Raw genomic sequence first — 14,651 nt, 5'->3', positions numbered from 1 at the left:
TCTGAAATTTCATTTTTTAGTTCCTTCAGAACTCTGGGGTGTATACCATCCGGTCCAGGTGATTTACTACTCTTCAGTTTGTCTTATAGGCCTACCACATCTTCTAGGTTCACCGTGATTTGATTCAGTCCATCTGAATCATTACCCATGAAAACCTTCTCCATTACGGGTATCTCCCCAACATCCTCTTCAGTAAACACTGAAGCAAATAAATCATTTAATCTTTCCGCGATGGCCTTATCTTCTCTAAGTGCCCCTTTAACCCCTTGATCATCTAACGGTCCAACTGACTCCCTCACAGGCTTTCTGCTTCGGATATATTTTAAAAAGTTTTTACTGTGAGTTTTTGCCTCTACAGCCAACTTCTTTTCAAATTCTCTCTTAGCCTGTCTTATCAATGTCTTACATTTAACTTGCCAATGTTTATGCTTTACCCTATTTTCTTCTGTTGGATCCTTCTTCCAATTTTTGAATGAAGATCTTTTGGCTAAGATAGCTTCTTTCACCTCCCCTTTTAACCATGCCGGTAATCGTTTTGCCTTCTTTCCACCTTTATTAATGTGTGGAATAAATCTGGACTGTGCTTCTAGAATGGTATTTTTTAACAATGACCACGCCTCTTGGACATTTTTTACTTTTGTGGCTGCTCCTTTCAGTTTTTTTCTAACTATTTTTCTCATTTTATCAAAGTTTCCCTTTTGAAAGTTTAGCACGAGAGCCTTGGATTTGCACACTGTTCCTTTCCCAGTCATTAAATCAAATTTGATCATATTATGATCACTATTGCCAAGTGGCCCCACCACCGTTACCTCTCTCACCAAGTCCTGTGCTCCACTGAGAATTAGATCTAAAATTGCTCCCTCTCTCGTCGGTTCCTGAACCAATTGCTCCATAAAGCTATCATTTATTCCATCCAGGAATGTTATCTCTCTAGCGTGACCCGATGATACATTTACTCAGTCAATATTGGGGTAATTGAAGTCTCAGACTATAAACAGTTATGAACCCCGGTATAGTACTGTCCCATTGGTTATCCTCTTTCCACCATGTCTCTGGTGGATCTTTAAATTTAAAACAATCTGAAATTATGTTACAAATTACAAAATTGTCTCACATAATTGTGCCATACAAGTTAATAGATGTGTGTGAAAAAACTTCATTTCTCATTAAAAGCTATTTAAAGCTTAATTCAGATTTTTAAGTAATCGAGATGAGCCATTATCTCCTTCCCGTGTCCTCCCCTCCCTCCTTGTCCTTGTTCCTGTCGCCTGGCACGCTGCTGTCATGTGTGGGCTCCAAGTGATTGGCATGGGCCCACCTTTATCCAGAAGATGGCAATGAGAAATGGGAATGAAAGACTGAGAAGAAAATTAAGAGGGAAAAGCTAGAGGAAGGGGCTGAGAGATGCTATGGAAGTGAATCTCACATATAAATGACATGCTGGCTACATCCTATAGTGAAAGTGACGTGAAACAAGTCCCAGCAGAGTTGCTAGATTTAATTCTATGACTTGCATTTTAATGGGCTACTGCCTGACATTGTTTTTATGAATGCAGCAGCAAAAGAGAGTCAGTTATATCAATCAGTCAAGCACTGAGGGAGAAGATAGAATGTCTCAGTTTAAAGGCTGTTAAATGCGATTAGGGTTTTTAAACAATTATTAGGTGTCTTTTAAAATAACTGGGTGATTAATATTAGTGAATGACCAGCAGCAGGACTAAAATTAGTCACTAAAATCAGGGTTAATTGAATGGTATTTTCCATGACTAACTGACTAGTTTTGAAGACTTTCCACCTAATGGGGGTGATAATCTATATATCAAAAATTGAGAGAAAGCGTGGGATTCAAAGTAGTAACTCATTGCCAGAAACAAGAACTCTCGTCTTTTAAGATAAAGTGATTGACTTTTGCAAATTCACAGCTCAAAAACACTGGCAAAGAAATATTATCTTTTAATAGCTCAGACAATCTAAGTTTATTTTCCCACAACACAAACAACTGTAAAACTGGCAAAGAAATACTAACCTTAAAGCTAGCAAACAAGATAACAGTGGCAAGCAATTCTAATACTAGCAAACAAATACTACCTTTTACTAGCTCAGGGAATCAAAGTCTATTTTCCTGCTACACAAACAATTCTAACACTGGCAAGCTAACACTAGCCTTAAAACTAGCAAACAATTATAACACTGTCAAACAAATACTAACTTGAAAACTAGCAGACAAGATAAACACACTTCTAAATATTATTTTTTAAAATGTCTCAAGATTCAAGCGCTTCTTCCTAGCAAGTCCAAACTTACCATCAACAGATGAAGGTTCCATTTTCTCATCCCTTTATCTCTTTCCCTCACCCCATCTCTCTTGACCCCTTTTCTTACTCACCTCTCTTGCAATATGCATAATACACAGTAAGAGCAAAACAACCCCTTCTGGAGACTCTAATAAAGGGAGGGATCCTCGGGCATGGTATCTGGGTTATGACTATTATTCTTGCACTCTGCACCTCCAAAGCCTGCATCCTTTGCGGCCGATGTCCATGCCCCCTCACCCAGAGCTCCAAAGAAATGGTGGCACAGCTCAGAGTACCATGAACCACCATTCTTACCTGACTTGCTATGGCAGCTCTTCAAAACCCATGGCTTGGTGCTGCCACATTCCTTCTCATGGCTTGCACCACCCTATACAAGAGCCAAAAAATTCTGTACTGCAGCCTCTCTTCCTTTCTTAGGCATAGGTGGCTCTTAGGAAGATGGGCTGCAGTACAGAATTTTTTGGCTCTTGTATAGGGTGGTGCAAGTAGGACTAAGACCAGCAATAAATAATGCAGCCAATCAATAGTGGACTTGCACTGATATGCCTCACCAACACTGCTCTGATGTGCTTCTACCTGGCCTTTCCAGGGATGGTGCATGGGTATTAGGTGCCCTAGGTAAACCTTCTGCCTTGCGCCCTCTCCCCCCCCCCCCCCCCAGTCCAGGCCCCGGCTCTGGCCCAACCTTATTCACTCAGAGAGGCCCCTCTTTTACGCATACTTTGGTTCTTGGTCTTTCACACATGCACCCTTACACAAGCTCCCTCCCTCTCTCTCACCAACACCATTGCTCTCTCACTCACACACAGAGACACCGCTCATGGCAGAGTCTCTGCTGCTCGCAATCTGCCAAGTCTCTACTCCTCTCAGCTGCGAGTGGGATAGGCTCCACTTGTGGCCCCACATGGCTGCTCTTTGCTGCCCACTAATGACTGGCACCCTAGGTGACCGCCTAGTTTGTCTATTGGGACGCACTCACCCTGGGTCTTCCAAAAGGTATCTGAGGTGATTGTAAAGGTGAAACATTCTCCTACTACTCCTCCTTTTCTCACTGCTGTGGGCTGTATCAAACTCCTCCTGTCATTGCAGCCAGGGACCAGATGAAATTCATCTAAGAGCTTCATCCAACCCTTGAGCCATACTTTGGGACCACTGCTATAGACTAATTATTATCAAGTTTTTATTTTTGGTCTCATCAGTTTTACTAATGCACAGATAAATAAAGGACCCAAATTGGGCAGTGTTGCAAACTGAATTTGTGGCTCTTGATCTGATTTTCTAAATCCCATCTTAATGAAATTTATCCTTTCCATTTATATATAGTAGATTTACCAGGAATACTCTGAGATGGTAAACCTGCACTAGCTCATGCTGGGTTTGAGGCATAGTGTGGACTCTGAGTCGCTGTGGAGATGACTCATCCCATGGGGAGGGGGCCCGTGGGGAACCACAGCGATAGGCTAGACTCAGAGAGCAGACACTGGACATGGAAAGCTTTATTGTACTGCTGTAGATAGAGGTAATAAGGCAGGAGGAGATGACACTGAAGTCCAGCAAGGTGCCAATACATTCAGACAACCTCAGATGGAAAGTCTCACCCAGATATACAAGGTTGGTAGTGTTCTGCAGAGCGGGATAAGCCGAACCTGGTGGGTGGAAATGGAGAGCTGGATCATTGAGGTACTCACTGAAGAGTAGAGAAGGAATCCTCCTGGTAGTTGGTGATGGTGGGACCAGCAGTCCGTGATGCAGGATACTTCTGAGCTGGATAGGCCCTCAAGGAGTGAGTAGAAGCACAGATGATCCTGTAATAGAGAAAAAGACCCCCGAGAAGTGGTTGCCTTAGTTAGTAGAAGAAAGCCCCGAAGGGAAGTTGGAAGTGAGAGGCCCTCCGAGGAGCGGGTTCCCAGAGCTTCTTCAGGAGCGAAATACCCCGGAGGGTAGCGAGGAGTCTAAAGCATGCAGCTTAGAAGCGGTCAGAGTAGCTAAACTGAAGTCCTTGCTAACTCGTTTGTTATCAGCAGAGCAGAGGCTTAAATACCCGGAGGCACTGACGTCATGCGGTGGGGACAGCCCCGAGGTTCCCGCCATGACGTGTAGATAAGCGTAGGCAGCGCACGCACCCTAGGAGGCCACGAGAAGGAGCATGGTGGACGGGGACACCCATGCTGAGTTGGAAACACAGAGGGTTTCGGCACCAGAGGCAGCCATCTTACCCATGGAGGTGGAGAAAGGTAAAAAAGAGGTGAGGCAGAGCAGTCGCAGCCATCTGTGACCTATGGACGCAACAGCTGAAAATCATTTGGCAATGGAATTAGTGCAGCAATACCAGTTAAGTTGAGATCTTGCAATTCTAGGCTTTTAGTTTGCATTCTGTTCCTCAATAATTATTTTGCAGAGCATACATGTATGAACTTTAGAATATCATGTACTAAAATTCAGTATATAATTTCGAATGGAATTTTTCTCACTCTGTGGCGAGTTAGATGGCATGATGGACCATAAGCCCATCTAGCATTTATGATTAGAATGAGAAGGATGAAATTTAAAACTAGCATTCAAAGAGAATGAAAACTTGCATATTAATCCTTGCCTCACTGTCTATGCAAAGACAAGAGGAAGAATTAAAAAAGTGTTAATGCCCAAGGCCATCATCAATGGATGCATGTAGCAGGGAATTCATGTTTCAAGTTTATCAATTTTTTTTTTTGTCATAAAATAAGATCATAATTCCAAGGAAAGGCAAATAAAGGCAAGAAAATATAAAAGACTCATAGAAAAGCTAACTCTTGATTGATGCCTTATACCATTTTGTATCAGTTGTAAATATGCTGTCCTGTAGATTTTAGTGGTGAGTAATGGCTGACTCAGCAGGCCAGTGTCAGGAATGAAATCAACATAAACAAAATGCAAAGTCATTCTACAGAACACAGAACTGATAAGAACTGCTCAGACTGAGATAACCCTAGCAAAAAATGATAATATATATCCACAAGGAAAACTAAAACTATCACGCATCAAGAGGCCAAGGAATTTCTTTTTAATTTCAGGAAAATCATTTTTGTGTAAATTACATTTGAGAGTAACTGCTGGAAAGGAAATTCCTTAGGGGTAGGTGATAAGATGAGACAAACTGTATTGAAGTTCATTGCATCAAGGAAATGAGTAATACTCCTCATGTCTGCTTTAACAAAATGATCTGGGATTTGTGTATTGGTTTGCTGTCAGATAATGCTTTGAAATTATCTATAATTCAAGTTATCCAATCTCCAAGTTACTGCACCTTCTGTTCTAGACCAAAAGCTGGATTATTAAACTACAGCGCAAAAATAGTTAGGTGGTATATCAAAACTTCCATAACTAGGGCAGTTACAACTATCCCGCCAGGAGTAGATTTAATACACTCCCTCATGTCTCAAAGTAGAAACAAAATAAGCTTATATAAAAAGGCACCAGATACTGATCTTGGATGGAATAAATGCGGCCGTAGTTTTATTAACCTAACAATACTTACCTAAATTACAATCATACCCATGATAATGTAAAAGTTAGGAGTGAAAAAAGGTTTGAGGCACCAGGAACACACCTTTGGCATTCCTAACTGCGCAAGGAAGCAAGGTCACCTATTTTCTTAGAGGTAGTACTGCTACAGGGCAATTCTGGAAAGCTCGCCATAAGCAACTGGTTTGTTGCCAAACCAGATCTAAACTGACCCAGATTACAAACCCTCGCTGTGCCTATGAAATTACCGTGTGGGTGTCTCTTTACCTACTATTCCACCTCCTTCCTAGAACACTAGGCTTGGTTACTCTGCACCTACGAAGCTGTGACAATTATATATGGAACTGCAACAGCCAGTGTTAACACAACAGCATTACAATAAATAAAGCATACTATACAGAATAACTCTGTCTGACTAGACAATCATATCAATCTAGTAATATCTTGGTAGTATATTGATATAGGAAGGGCATATGGGCTGGTTTTGGCATGGGAGTCAGGAAGGAAGCATACAGGATGCAATTGTTTATAAACTCCTACGCCCTCCTGATCATTTCCACTCCATCCCGAGTTTGAATTGCCAAATAGGGCAATAGGAGACAGCATCCTTAGCATCCTCCCCTCTCCCCCAACATTTATATCAAAAGGGAGGACAAGGGGAGAATGGTCCAGAGGCTATAGTACATGGACCAGGCCAATAATGTCATCAGGCTACACATCACGTAGCATCAGAGGGTCAGGATGACTGAGTGACCACACTGTCCAGCCACTGCCCTGTTGACCCAGAAGAGGACTGCAGCAAAGGGAATCAACAAAAGTTATCCAGTGGCACAGTGATAAATCCCCAGGACCTCAAACCCTCCCCGGGTGCATGGACAACAAGGTTACCTGCAGCATCTGTGTACCCAGCATGATGCTGCATTTAATACTTGAAAATACTTACAGAAAAAAAACAAGCTTCAAAAACTCCATGTAGGTGCAAAGTTTACAGGAACTTTCCCTTTAAAAATTAGGTTCAAGAAAAGTGCATACATAGTTTCTGTTTGAAAATTATATAAAGGACCTGTGAACTTTGTTTCTGCTCTTTCTATGGACAGATTTTGACTGGGAAACAACATGCACAGATCGGAAAAGCAAGTCTTCATGTTTTGTTTCCCAACACTGTCCAAAATGTCCCTGGAAATGCCTTATTGTGAAAAGACATACACTTTTACCAACATTGAGGCAGGTAGTTTTCAAACTGCAATCCAGATATTTCTTTTATACACCTACATTTTGAAAATTGTCCTCGAAGGGCTCAGTTGCCTCTCACTGCTATTGTGCTCCAATGGGTGAATATCAGGCTATCATAAGCAGGTCGATACAGTACAGTGCGCTCTGGTGGAGCGCACTGTTAACCTGCGTTTGGACGCGCTAGCTTAACCCTTATTCAGTAAGGGGTAATAGCGCGTCCAAACCCCCCCGCGAAACTAATAGCGCCGCAACATGCAAATGCATGTTGATGGCCCTATTAGTTAGTTATTCCTGCGCGATTCAGTAAGTAAAATGTGCAGCCAAGCCGCACATTTTACTTTCAGAAATTAGCATCTACCCAAAGGCAGGCGTTAATTTCTGCCGTCACCGGGAAAGTGCACAGAAAAGCAGAAAAAACTGCTTTTCTGTAACCCTCCGACTTAATATCATGGCGATATTAAGTCGGAGGCCCCTAAAGTTAAAAATAATTTAAAAATAAATAAATAAATAAAACCGGACACTCAATTTTGCCGGCGTCCGGTTTCCGAAACCGTGGCTGTCAGCGGGTTTGAGAACCGACGCCGGCAAAATTGAGCGTCGGCTGTCAAACTCGCTGACAGCTGCTGCTCCTGTCAAAAAAGAGGCGCTAGGGACGCGCTAGTGTCCCTAGCGCCTCTGATTTGATTTTTTTTTTTATTTGATTTTTTTTTTTTACTCAATCGCGCACACTGGAGAGTGGCCTATGTGCTCGCCCACTCTGCCACAAATTTTACTGTATCGGCCTGAAGGTTTCCTCCAAACAGCAACTGTTGTAAAAAGGAGTAGTTGGGAGACAGTTTTGGTGGCCAAAAAGGATAAATTAGCAAAACTGAAAAAAGATATTGACGAGTAGAAGTGGAGTGACCAAAGTTACTGAATTCTTACCCTTTTCTACACCCACAGAATGGCCCAGAAAGGATTATTCACTCACACATTTTATATGACTTTTATCCCTCTTTGTAAACCTTAAAATCCAAATATGTTTATTTCTATCTGGGACTGTACTATATCCAGAAAGTCCTTTGCCAGAAACACACAGCTTCCATGGGAGCAATTTTATCACTTTTATTTTTTTTCCCTTTCATAACAAATATAGGAAACAATTTAAATATATCATGCCATTTTACTCTATTAAATGTAGGCCTTCTAATTTTAGGCGTTTGTGAATTGTAAATGTAGGTGTTTATTTTCTGGCTAATTACAGATACTTTGTGGATACAAAATTTGGCGTTTATCAGTGTTTTTGCAGCACAAGTACCACTGCTGGGTACCTCTTCCAACTAATTCAAATACATAGATTTCCTTAACAGAAATCTACTGCCATACAAAACAATACTCAAAGTCACCCCAGTAACCACCAGCAGCATATGCTTCCCCACCCCATCATCTAGCACTCTCTCCTCACACAACCCCATCCCCACCATTTTCCTCACACAGGCGTGCCCTCAATTTTCTCTACACTTCTGCTCCTACCATTCTCAAACTCCCTGTTCATTTTGTCCTCTTACCACCTTCTCCAAAGCTCACCAATTTGAACAGCTGTGCAGCAAAGCTGGCAGGAAAAGAAGAAGGGACACCCATGAGATGCTAAAGAGTTGTCGGTGTTGAAAAGGCACAGAAAAGACTAAGATCCAAAGCATGGCAAAGGGCGGTGTGAGAGAGCATCAGGGGCAGTACTGCTTTTCTAGTTTTTATTCACTAAGACTAAACACCTGTTTGTTTTTTGTACTTGCAGTGCTTTAAGGATGTTTATTAGTTAAAACCTAAAACCAGAAGCCCTAAATATATGCCTTGAGAAGACACATTAAAAACCTCTGTTCTCCGAGATATCATCTGCATTTTGTAAGGGCAAAAGTCAATTTTAAAGAGACAGTACCGCTTTCTCTGCAGATAATCAAGGTTCTCAAACAGTGGTTGGCCAGACTCTATACAACTATCACCCACTGCATTTCCCATCATAAATCATGTTCACATCCTATCTTTTATAAAATGCAGAGTAGTGCTTCACACCACACTGTACATACGGTACATGTATACTCTTTCAGATAGTCCCATCATATACTAGGCTTTACACATAGTATACCTGAAAATAATCTCTTGATCTTATGCATAGTATAACAGGGCAGAGTTGCTTGTTAGTCAGCTTTATAGATAAACAGTATGGGGCAGATTTTCAAAGGGGTACGCGTGTCATGCAGGGGCGGGGCCATGTGCGTGGTTCCAGCCCGGGGGCGTTTCAGGGGCATGGCCGAGGCCACCGAAACTGCTCCTGGGCAGGGGAATCACGCACCGGCGGCCGGCCGGCGCGTGCGAGTTATTCCTGCCTCGGGCAGGCGTAACTTTTCAAACAAAGGTAGGGGGGGGTAGAGGGAACGGAGGCAGGCTGCGCGGCTCAGTGCGTGCAGGCTGCTGATTTTGCGCAGCCTTGCGCTCGCCGATCCCGGATTTTAAAAGATACGCGCGTATCTATTAAAATCTGGCGTACTCTTGTTTGCGCCAGTCGCGCAAACAAAAGTACGTGCAGGCGTACTTTTATAAAATCTACCCCTATATTTATTTATTTATTTGTTGATTTTTATATACCGACATTCGTCGGAACATCATGCCGGTTTATATGTCTCAATCCAAGCCAGGTTTACCAACTCTCAAATTATAGTTGGCTGAGGCAAGAACAGGATTGCAGGCTTCAGGATGAGTTGGCTAAATGTGCTTTTCTTTTATTTGCTTTGTAAAGTTGAAATGAAATCTTTGTCTTTTTATGTAAAAGCTTTTCTGTAGCAGTGAAGCATTTCTTGTTACTGGGAATTTCCAAACAAATAGAGTCATTCATAAATCCTCGTTAGGACCTCATTGCACGATAAACGGGGTTTAACATGTGATAGAAGCACATTATTTATTGCATTGCGCGTTAGTATTTAAATAAGATAAGCAAAACCAGGAAAATATGCAAATGAGATATGTCTACCGCATTCTGCTGAAAAAAATGCATAATAATGCTGGATTTAATATGGAATAACACACCACCTTTTTGATTTGGGGTATCGTGGAAAAACATTTTTAGCACGCGACAACAGACGTTATCATGGACCACAAATAATATTGCACAAGATTAAAAGAGGCATTATCTCGAGCATTGTAGAAAGTGTTTTAAATGGATATAAACATTAGCAGACCTTACAGCATGAAGAGAGGAAACTGCATCCTGGTACGATGGCTTTTTGACCAAAGATGAGGCGATACCTCATAACCATGTGGTCCTCTGGCATCTTCAATAATGTGGTGTGGGGATGAACGATGTGCTCCCTGTACCATCTGCGTGCCCTGACGTGGGTCAAGATGCTCCATCAGTGGAGCTTGAAGCTTTGGCTTTGCTGCTGGTTCTTCCCTAGGAGGTATTTGAACCTCCCTTGTATTGTAGCAGTTTGTGTTGTTTTTGTTGAACAGCCTGAAGCAGCCAGTATCCTACTGCTAGTACACTTCCCCCTAACATTGTAGCTTTAGGAAGACAGGGAAGGTAATAAAAACAACAAAACATAAGGAATTGCTGTCAACATGGCCTAATGAAGAAGCAAAAATCAACTTGGATTTTGAGACCCATCCCCATCCCCTCAAGACCGAACTAATCTCTCAAAAAAGTTTCTAAATCTTCACTGGCAGTAGGGAGCAGGTTTCTCTCCTGCTAGCAACTATACTATGTATTGCCCCCTTTTGCATCAATGATGGCTTGCAGTCTTTTGTGATAGTTGTGAATGAGGCTCTTTATCTTCTCATGTGGTAAAGCTGCCCATTCTTCTTGGCAAAAAGCCTCCAGATCCTGTAAATTCTTTGGTTTTCTAGCATGAACTGCATATATTTGAGTTCTCCCCAAAGTGGCTCAATGATGTTGAGGGCAGGAGACTGGGATGGCCACTCCAGAACCTTCACTTTCTTCTGCTGCAGCCACTGAAGGGTCGACTTGGCCTTATGTTTTGGATCACTGTCATGGTTGGAAAGTCCAAGTGCGCCCCATGCACAGCTTCCTGGCTGATGAATGCAAATTTTCCTCTAATATTTTCTGATAAGATACTGCATTCATCCTGCCATCAATTTTAACTAAATTCCCTGTTCCACTGTAGCTCACACCCCCTCAAAACAGAAAGAGATCCATCTCCATCTTCATGGTAGGGATGGTCTGCTTCTCTTTTATTGCATTTATGACTGTGACCATGAAGTTCAATTTTGGTCTCACCACTCCAAATTATTTTGTTCCAGAAGTTTTGAGGCTTCTCTAGGTGCTGTTTGGCACATTGTAAGCGGGCTGTTTTGGTGCTGCTGCAGCAATGTTTTTTCTGGCAGCTCTACCTTGCAGCCCTTTTTTGTTCAAGTATCTCCTTATTGTGCTTGCCGAAGCACCCATAACGTTTTGTTTCAGAGAAGCCTGTATTTCAGTAAGAGTTGCTTGTGAGGTTTTTTTTTTGTTTGTTTGTTTTTGTTTTGTTTTTTTTTACAGCCACACAAATGTTCCTGGCAGTTGTGTCTGAAATCTTTCTTGGTCTACCTTGGTATTAACAGAACCCATAATTTTCCACTTCTTGATCAGAGTACTCATTGGCATTTTCAAATCTTTGGAAACCTTTTCATATCCTTTTCCTGATTGATAAAGTTGAACTATGTTTGCTCACAGATCCTGTGACACTTTTTTTTTTGCTTTCCCCATGCGTCAGTAACCACCAAAGTCAGTGTAGCCCTGAATGAAATACACAAGGGTTTCTCAAGAGTTAAGGATCTCACTGACTATACACAGACACTAATTACAATCAAACAAGGTACAAGTGTGGATACCTATCATTCACTGCCATCTCAACCTGTGTCTGTCAACTTGAGTGCATATTATTAGCCAACACATTCAAGGATATGTAAACTTTTGAACAGGACCATTTTATTATTTCCCTTAATGCTATGGTTTGTTTAATGATTGTGCTATTCTGTGATTCATAATAGGTTTAATTTGAAACACATTGAAAACAACAGACGTGGTTTGACTGATCACTCATGTTTTCTTAAAATGCTACGCATCTTACAAATTCTGTCAGGGGTGTGTAAACTTATGAGCACAATGCATATGCAATATGGTCAGCCTACCATCCCTGCCCCAAATCCTTACCCCTACCAATGTGGATCTCCACAGCCGTGGCTACAAAACCATTTCAATTTCTGGCAACATTTTGTATCTCTCCTCTCTTCACGGTCTCCCTGGCTTGCCTCTGATGTTTCTCACTCTCCCTCTGTGGTTTAAGGCAGCTACTTTATGCAATGGTAAATTGCTCAGGCTGCTAAAGAGCAATTTTGGAAATAGGCTCCAATCCGGCTCAGGCATTCCTGAATATTAAAGGGGCTGACAGGAAAAGGGTGGGGGGGGGGGCTGGTAAATGATTAACAGCTAAAAGTAAACAGACTTTCATGGCCTAAAACTTTTAGATATGTGGCCCAAGGGCAATTGCATTTCCCATTCAAGGTAGCTTCATTAAAGGCGCAGAGAATCATGGACTGCCAACGATTCCACTACTTCCGGGTTCTCAAACTGCTCCATCTTTAGTGAGTCGACTCAGATGGGGCAGCTCTCTGCTAGTGTCGGAGGACTGAGCCGAAAGTGAAGGGGCACAGGCTCCAAGGCCCACTCATGGTTATGCCTCTGGATGTGCTTGTGAGAGTAGAGCCTGGAAGGTCCAATGTTTTCCAGGCCTGAGGGTGGGGGAGATGGCTAGAAGGCCAGCTATGTTTTAGTTTGAGGTAGAGGGGGACACAGGAGAGAGGTAGAAGACAGATAGAACCTGAACACTGGATGCACACCATTCTCTTCCCTGCTTAAAGTCCTCTCTAGTCCATGTTAATCTGCCTGATTTCTCAGGTCAGCTAAAAGGTTGCAGGGGATGAATTACAACATTTTACTATGAATGTGGCTGTGTTCAGTTCAATGTGGCCATTTTAATATTGCTGCATTCTGTATATCATTTATTTTAGACATCACCATGGCAATTTGAATACAGTTTAGTACATCAACTTTGTAGTGAATAGGGATATTAGACATAAAATATTTTCATAGCTCTCTTCTTTGTCCGCTAGGAGATACCATCATTAGTCTTCCATACCTTATATGCAGCTCCTCCATGGATGACAGACTTGATAAAGATTCCTAGGTCAGCTCCAGTATCCCTGGATTTGTTTCCTTTCAAGCTCAATCCGAGTCCAGCAGATCCAGAATCATTTAGAGGTATTTCAAAGGTTAGTTGAGTGGTACTCTCAAAACAGGGCATACTGCAGTCAGGTTCTCCTTTCTGTTGATTTAAATACAAATAAATAATAATATTATAATATTTTGTATTTCAAGAGTGACTTTCCAATTTTAGCTCAAGGAGGCTTGCAACATATTTTTTCAGCTACATTAAGCCCCTGCCCCAAGATGGGTAATGGACGTGACTTGTCCAAGGTAACAAGGAATATCAGTAGGAAAAGTGTGATTAGAACCCTATCATTCCTAGTTCACAACCCATTGTTCTAACTCAGTTGTTCTCAACTAAGTCCTTGGGATACAACTAACCCATCATGTTTTAAGGATATCCACAATATGTATGCATGAGATACATCTGCAAACAAAGGGCATGAAAATCTCTCTCATGCATATTCACTGTGGACAGCTTGAAAATTCAACTGGTTAGATGTGTTCCGAGAACTGAATTGAGAACCACTACTCTAACCACTAGGCTACTTCCTTCCTCCTGAAAGGAGAAAAAAAAAACAAATTTTAATAATGGTATTTACTAATGGTATTTTTATATATCAGATATTACACTATTTTGGCATTCCAAAGACCTTGAAACCACTTGTTCTCTGATATTACATCAACTGAAATTATCTGTCAATGAGAGCTTAGGCTATCAAATGAGTTGCTAAATTATTCACACTAAGAATTCCCCTTACTCTTAAAGACACTGTTTTCAAAGTGGTTTCTTCTGCTATGAACTCTCTTCCAGTAGGTTTTGGTCAAGTGCTGTGCAACATTGGCTGAACAGGTAACATATTTAGAATATTAAAATTACAGCAGGTAACAGGACTGCAATAATGAAAATGGATAAAGTCTGAATTTTTCCAGCTAAAATATTTTTAAACACCAAACAATTTATCCTGAAAACATTTTTAATAGACAAGGTTAGTGAAGGGGAATGACTTTTCAGATGGAGTGCTATCAGATTATAACATCTAGAATTATCAAATTAGTGGGTGTCTTATTGAAAGGGACAAGACTCCTGTTCAGTTGAAAGCCACTTGCGAGCCTGCAGTACTGCACATGAGATCTATTGCAGGTAACCATGGAACAGAGTCACCATCACTAGATTAGGCACACCAGTGATGAAGCAGTAAATGAATTTTTCACTCTCTATTCTAATTATATTTTAATTAAACCCACCACATTATTTTTTTTTTCTTTGAACACATTCTCACTGAGCAAAGGTCATTCATCTGTGAAACTAGTGTAGTGCAAATAAGCAGATCAACAATACTAAAATGGTAGCTTCCTCTTGCATA

At 41.5% G+C, this 14,651-nt stretch overlaps 1 protein-coding gene across 1 annotated transcript in view; it reads right to left on the bottom strand.

Annotated features, from left to right (window-relative positions):
* PARD3B (par-3 family cell polarity regulator beta) overlaps positions 1–14,651 on the bottom strand; it is a 2,091,605-nt gene that overhangs the window by 964,564 nt on the left and 1,112,390 nt on the right. The window contains 1 exon segment of the mRNA XM_029606318.1: positions 13,217–13,402. Within this exon segment, the coding sequence (XP_029462178.1) occupies positions 13,217–13,402 (186 nt within the window).

The sequence above is a fragment of the Rhinatrema bivittatum genome, chromosome 6 (genome assembly GCF_901001135.1).
Source record: "Rhinatrema bivittatum chromosome 6, aRhiBiv1.1, whole genome shotgun sequence".
In the NCBI taxonomy this organism is placed as follows: Eukaryota; Metazoa; Chordata; class Amphibia; order Gymnophiona; family Rhinatrematidae; genus Rhinatrema; species Rhinatrema bivittatum.
This window is presented reverse-complemented; position numbering and strand designations above follow the sequence as displayed.